Source organism: Octopus bimaculoides, chromosome 17, assembly GCF_001194135.2.
Source record: "Octopus bimaculoides isolate UCB-OBI-ISO-001 chromosome 17, ASM119413v2, whole genome shotgun sequence".
NCBI lineage: Eukaryota > Metazoa > Mollusca > Cephalopoda > Octopoda > Octopodidae > Octopus > Octopus bimaculoides.
In genome coordinates, this window is record NC_068997.1 from 14,366,735 (window position 1) to 14,374,928 (window position 8,194).

Here is an 8,194-nt window from a genome sequence, read left to right on the forward strand (position 1 = left end):
ACACACACACACACACACACACACACACACACACACACATATGTATATATATATATAATAGATATATGTGTATGCATGTATTTATGTGTGTTTGCATATATACATGCAGACATGTATATTGAAAGACACTAAAGAAACTTCAGAATTATATTGTGTGTCTGTGGCACGCAGTAATCTTGTGGGGGTGTTTGTGCAGGGCATGGGAATCATGTGGTGCATTTGGATAGGGTAGTCTGTCAATGTCTTGGGTTGAAGATTGCCAGATGTGGCCTGACTTCCTCTTCGTTAATAATTGCAAGAAACCATGTTACAAGGATCGTCGTCGTCATCGTCGTCGTCTTCGTCATCATCATCATCATCGCTGTCTCCATTTTGTGATGCGTTGGTGGTGGGAGCAGCAACGCTGATGTGATGGTGACGACTGCGTAGTTTCTTTGTCTTTATCCTCGTCTATATATCATCCTCATCGGTGGCATCAGTTATCAGCCCCCATCATCATCACAGTCATAATCACCTCTGACATTGCACTCATTACTAACATCATCACTACCACCACTACCACAACCATCATCATCATCATCATCATCATCATCATCATCATCACCAATACCTTTATCATTATCATCACCACTACCATCATCATATCCACCATCATCATATTCATTATTATCCTCATTGTTGTTATCATCATCATCATCATCATCATCATCATCATCACCATCATCATCATCATCATCATCATCATCATCATCATCATCATCATCATCATCATCGTCGTCATCATCTTTACTACTGCTACCACTACTAACATCATTGCCGACAATATTGTTGCTATCACTCTTGATCAATCATTAACATTACCAGCACTATAATCATCATCATCATCATCATCATCATCACCATCATCACCATCATCAATGCTGTTTGGTGCTAACATTACCGAAAATTATGATCGTCCTCACCACCACCACCACCACCACCACCACCATTCTTACCATAAACAACATTATCATCATCACCATCGCCATCACAATCATAACATTCAAACCATTAGGAATTATGATCAAAATAACCAACAGCTCAAACATACTTATCTTCTACAGTACCATAGCCATCATCATAATCTTCATTCATATCATCATCACTCACAACCACCACAAACACCACCATCACCACACATAAGATAATTATCTTCTCTATTGATCATCATCAATAGACTCATCATCATCATCATCATCATCATCATCTACATCGTAAAGTACATCAATGGCACAATTATTTCCACCATCATCCGCATTGTTACCATCATCATTATAAGAAGGATGAGGGCCTTTACGTCAACAACAGCATCACTGGGGGTGGGATGAGTTTAAAGCAATAATATAGCTGTTTCTATCATAGGCACAAGGATAGAAATTTGGAGAGGAGGAGGTAAGATAATCATATCAGCTGTTACAACCCTTGGGATTGTCTTGCACTTTATTTTATTAACCCTGAAAGGATACACTGCAAAGTTGAGTGAAGTGAGATTTGAACTCAGTATCTAAAGAAGCAGACTAAATACCACAAGATAGTTCTATGATGTTCTTATGGCTCAGCCAATTTGGCCACCCTTTAATTTCCACTCTTTAATGATTCTGCTAATTTGGCCACTCTTTAATTTCCACTCTTTAATGATTCTGCTAATTTGGCCACCCTTTAATTTCCAGGAAATCTGATAAAAATGTGTCGGGAATGGTACATAAATAAAAAGTACAACACATATCAATTTGGCATTTAATTTCCTGAAAAGCAGTCTCCTTCAAGCATGACCATCTTGTTTCTTTTTTTAGGGCCTCTTAAGGACCACGTTATTCAATGTGTACCTCCATTTCTTAAGATGGTAGGGTGCAAACTGAATGTGAATTGGCTGCTATTTCTAGCAAACAAGCAGTCATATAGAACTAAATTATAGTAATGGTGTTCATGATGATAACAGTGGTAGTAGTAGTGATAACATTTATGGCAATAGTGTTGTTGTTGTTGGTGGTGGATTTAGTGGTGGTGGATTTGGTGGTGGTGGATTTGGTGGTGGTGGATTTGGTGGTGGTGGATTTGGTGGCGATGGTGAACTCTTTAATAAGAGTTGTAGTAATTGGCAGATTTAGAGCAGGAAAATAACAATACAACAGCCACCACTACTACTACTACTAATAATAATAATAATAAAAATAATAATAATTATAATTATAATAATAATAATAATAATAATAATAATAATGATGATGATGATGATGATGATAATAATAATAATGATAATAATGATAATGTTAATAATAATAATAATAATAATAATAATAATAATAATGATAATAATAATGATGATGATGATGATAATAATAATAATAATGATAATAATAATAATGTTAATAATAATAATGATAATAATAATAATAATGATAATAATAAAATAATGATAATAATAATAATAATAATAATAATAATAATAATAATAATAATAATAATAATGATAATGCATATTGATACTAATGCTAAGTCTGTTTGGCCAGCATCATTTTATAAATCTTTTTTTAAAACTTAGGATATTTCATGCAAGAGAAAGAATCTGCTACAAAGACGACAACAACAACAACAATAACAACAACAGCAACAGCAACAGCAACAATGATAGCAACAACAGCAGTGACAATAATTCCTCTTATAACAAAAGAAATAATAACAACAACAAATCACATCAACAACAGCAGTATTTTCCAAACTGCAAAAAAAAAAAAAAAAAAAAAAAAAAAAAAAAAAAAATCAGAGAAATAAATAAATAAATAAATAAATAAAAAATAAAAATAGGAAATAAAATAAAACCCCCAAAAAATGTATTAAATTAGTACTCAACTGAAGACATAATTAAAAGCAAGAAACAAAACAGAAGCCATCGATACACAAGCTGTGCTAAAAATAAGCTATAGTTTTAATGTAATCAATTGAAAGATAAAGGAATTAAGAAGACTAGACAAAGAAAGAAAGAAAGAAAGAAAGAAAGGAAGTAAGAGGGAAAGAAAACCAATGACACTATTTTGAATTCACTTGATCCAAAAACAAAAGGAAAAAAACCTACAAAAATAGACAATGACAAATGTGTACTACTATATTTACCAAGGGAATTTGGGCGGAAGGAATGATGGGCTGGTGGGAAGGCTAGGAGAGCTACTTGTCCGAGATAGTGATTTGCTATAGAAGCACAACTGCTACAAGACCTGGTAGTTAAGTCAATAAGAAAAAATAAAAGAAACGGAACTAAAACAAAAACAAAAAAAAATACAAAAAACAAAAAACAAAGCAAACAGTTATGGCTTAATAACAGATCGTTGCTGCGGATTACTACGAATAAATAAAACACATGGGATGCGGTGTGGGGGGTGGGGAATGATTGTGTGTATATGTGCATGTGTGTGCGTGCGTGCATGTGTGTGTGTGTGTGTGTGTGTGTGTGTGAAAGAAAGGTGGGGGTTTGGGTGGTGGAGAGAAAGACAAGAGAATGGTTTAGTATTTAGAATAACTGTGGATGGTAACATAAGAAGACTCCTACAAAGAAATAGTGAAAAGGTTGTAGGCAGCAGGAGTAGACAGGTAGATACACACACACACACACACACACACACACGCATAATAGGCTTCTGCACAATTTCTTCCAACGAAATTCATTCTCAAGGCATGCATCAGCCCAGATCCATAGATGATGATGCTTAATGTGTCTCACAGACAAACTGACCCCCTAAATGACATGGTTGTGAAGCAAAAACCTTAATCACACAATAATGCATATATTTACTTCAGTCATTTGACTGTAACCGACCATGCTAGAGCAACAGCATGGCAGAGTAAAGTAAATAAAAAAAAATAGAAAGGATTTGGACCAAAAGCTTGCACCAGTGGATTCTCAACTTAAGCCATCCAAGGATCTGCTTGTGGTGTTAAACTAACCGACTGTTTAGATTTCAGATATCCTGTTCAAGAAATGAGCAGGTCCTATAAGAAATAGATTCGACCAGTAGAATGGCCTGGGAAATAAAGAACTATTGTAGATGCCTGATAGATATCTGCCAAGTTTTCCACTAAAAAGAAAATCAAAATTCCTAGGTATTTTCAATTGGGAACAATCTTCTAAGCAATCTTGTTCTGTTTGGCAAAATATCTCCCAGAAATCCCAGGAAAAAAAAAAACCCTAGTAAACTTCAGTAAAAAATTTCTCTTGGAAACCTTAGTAAAAATAAAAACCCTAGTAACCCCTAGTAAAATTTTCTGTAGGAAACCCTAGTAAAGACATCTCTTGGAAACCCTAGATCATCATTATTATCAATGTAGTTTTAACGTCTGTTTATTTATGCTTGCATGGGTCAAACAAAGCTTGTTGAGACATATTTTCTATGGTCAGGTACTCGTCCTGTTGCCAAGCTTCACCTGTTTCCAAACATGGTAATATTTTCCCATGACCAGGCATGTTTTCATGTAAGTTTGTAAATGAACATCATCATCATCATCACTTTGTATGACAGTGATGCTTTCTTTAACAACTATTGCACAATGTCAACACATGAAGACATTGTACACTCTCATGTACACAAGCACCCCACCACACACACACACACACACACATAATGGATTTCATTCAGTTTCCTCTACAAAATACACTTACATCACAACCCTTTGGTGGATCAGAGCTGTAGTAAATGACATTAGTCCAAGGTGTTGTGCAGTGGAACTGAACCTGGAACCACATGCTTACGAAGCATACCTTTTATCCACACAGCCATGGCTGTACCTAAGCCATACCTGTGCCTATATTGTTATTTATCAATACCTGTCCCATGCACTGATCCCCTGTGACCCCTTCAAATGCTAAGGAGCAAAAAGAAAACCTCTACATTACCAATCTAACTACCTTATACAAGAAATAGCAGTCACATATCCATCAAAGTATGTCTTTTGCATACAGTACGTTAGTTTTGGAAATTAGACGGGACGGCCAAGGCTGGCTCGTCCTTCATAACAGGCCTACTCAATAAAATCCCACCTAGGGCTAAACAGTCATAACAACCTCTAAACACACAATAATGAATAGAAAGAAGATGAAGTAGTGAAAAAGACACCAGTATGAAATATCGAATGCAAAAGTATAAGCAAGCAGCTTGATTCTTATAACCATCTCCAAATTTAATCAACATTAATATATAAAGATATAACGACAAATCATGATATTAAATATATTTACATCATGTCATATCAAACATTTGCTTTGTTTTTTTTTTCTTTCTTTTCCCTTTTTTTTTTTGTAAATTTTTTTTTTTTACATATTTCTCCATACTGATTTCCTGTGATCTGATTACTGGAATGGTAAGTTACATCTACTACGCATTATTTTCTGAATTTTTCTTTAATTCTATTCAAAGGAATGCTGCTGTTGTTGTTGCTATTATTATTATCATTACTACTACAATTACTACTACTACTACTACTACTACTACTACTACTAGTAGTAGTAGTAGTAGTAGTAGTAGTAGTAGTAGTAGTAGTTCATTATCAAATTTCAATGTTTCTTTTTTTCAGGTGCTATCTTAAAACATGTAGCTCTGCTAATCAACATTTTTTTGCTGTATAATTGCATTCCTGCATATTAAATACACACATATGTCCTATCCATGTATATATGCATATACACACATACACTATACATGTGTGTATATATATATATATATATATATATATATATATACATACACACACACAAACATAGAAGTGTGTGCCTTTGTGTGTGCCTTTGTGTGAATGCTAGGTATTGACTCAGATACCCCCTCTGCAATGATCTTTATATTGGACAAACTGGCTGTTGTTCAGCTTTGCAATTCATGGAGCATCTCTAGGACACTCAAATTAGTAACAAGTCGTATGTCTTTTGCTTTTAAAGCTCTTCAAATCACAAGAGATACTACTTTCTATACAGCTTCGTTTTATACACTACTTCCACATACTCCAGGATCTGCACTCCATCACTTATGACGAAGAGGGTTGCAGTTGAATCAATCCACAGAACAGCCTACTTGTAAAATCAAAGTGTAGGTGGCTGAGCACTCCACAGACATGTGTACCCTTAACGTAGTTCTCAGGGAGATTCAGCATGACACAGAATGCTACAAGGCTGGCTCTTTGAAATACAGGTTCTATTCATTTCTGCCAGCTGAGTTGACTGATGTGGCATGAAATAAAGTGTCTTGCTCAAGGACAGAATTTGCTACCAGGTATTGAACTCACAACCTTACGATTGTGAGTCAAATACTCTAACCACTTGGCTATACACTTATATTCTTACAATTTTTTAGTCTCAATTTCTCACACACACACACACACACACACACACACACACACACACAAATACACAAACAAACATGCCTCTTTGATTGCTTATAAAACAGAAAAAGCCAAGTAGCAAGAACTATTTAAAACAGAAAAAAATATCATGTAAAATGAACTGAAAATTTGAAAAATGTTCATGTGTTTGTGTGCTTATCACACACACACACAAATTCACACACATACATACATACATACATACATACATACATACATACATACATAGCTAAGAAATTCTGTCTTGTATTTTCCACTCTGAGGGTGGGCAAGTGGTAGAATGTGTAAGGCACAAGGCAAAATGTATTTTCAATATTTATGTTGTATGTTCAAATCCCATAGGGTATAACTTTACCTTTCATCATTAAGGGACAGAGAATTGAATGAATAAATACCAGATAAGTACTGAGGGGTGGTGGCTGTGGTGGTGGTGGTGGTGGTGGGGTAATTTCATAAACAATGACATTTCCTAAACAATTTGCCAATTTAAAAAGCAAAACTTCTCAAAAGGACAAAAATACCAAAAATTAAAAAATGGAGAATTTGTATTTCTATTTTTTTTTGGAGGGGGGGGGTTCCATTCCTGTTTTACTCATTAGTGTCTAATAGTATGAGTGACAAAAAAATAATTAGGAAGTTGAGATGTTTCACTGCATAGATATAAGCCCCTTGGTTGAAGGGTAGGGCAGAAAGGAGCACATGGATTGGGTTAAAGTAGAACAAGGGTAGGAAGTTGTTCCTTCTCATTGAATTTCTACTGTTCTAATCATTATTGTATTTCATACTTTAACTGCAACAACAACAACAAAACAACAACAACAACAACAAAAACAAAAGCCCTTACATGATTAACAACAAATAAATATATATAAATAAATAATAATTATGGTAAATAAAAGAATTTAGATTAGTTTAGCAGTTTTATCATATTTTCATATTTATTCTTATTTTTCATTGTATGATATATATACATACACACGCACACACACGTATAAGTGTGTATATATATATGCATGTACATGTCTGTGTATATATGTATATATATATATATATATATATATATATATATATACATACACATATACATAATATATATACACATATATAATATATATATACATATATATATAAATATATATATAAACATATGTATACATATACATAAATATATATACATATGCATATATATATATACATACATATGCATATATATATGTGTGTGTGTGTATATATACATATATATGCATATGTATATATATTTACATAAGTATTTATATATATATATATATATACATATATACATACACACACACACACATATATATATATATATGTATGTATTGTTCTAATTCTTTTGGTTTTTTTCTTTTTATAAATGTTCCAGCCTTACGTTTTTTCATTATCATATTTCAAGAATATAGTTTATATGTATATGTCTTTGGGAGTGGGTATAATACTTCATGCTTCGGTACATGTGTTCAAGATGGAGACAGAGAACGAGTGAGTTTTTTGTGGGTGTTCTTTGTCTCAGCACTTCTGTTTTTTGATATATATTTCTGTATCAGTCTCCTTCATTTAATGTCGTTATGCATTTGTGTGCCTATGTATGTATATATATATATATATATATATATATATATATGCGAGTAAAAATAAATACAAAAAATGATTGTGTATAGAGGAATATATTATTTTGTTTAAAAGAGTTCCAACACTGTCTGTTTTTTATGTTTTATTTATATTCCTTGTGGTATTTCATATTTTCTATACTTTGTAGTATTTCATCATGGCCGGT

At 33.3% G+C, this 8,194-nt stretch overlaps 2 protein-coding genes across 3 annotated transcripts in view; one reads left to right on the top strand and one right to left on the bottom strand.

The window, feature by feature from the left end:
- The window catches only part of LOC106876779 (uncharacterized), a 790,885-nt gene that overhangs the window by 655,289 nt on the left and 127,402 nt on the right, over positions 1 to 8,194 (bottom strand). The window lies entirely within an intron of this gene.
- Positions 7,872 to 8,194, top strand: part of LOC128249712 (myb-like protein D) — a 135,148-nt gene continuing 134,825 nt past the window's right edge. The window contains exon 1 of the mRNA XM_052974126.1: positions 7,872 to 7,899. Coding sequence (XP_052830086.1) covers positions 7,872 to 7,899 — 28 coding nt within the window. The remainder of the gene's footprint in view (positions 7,900 to 8,194) is intronic.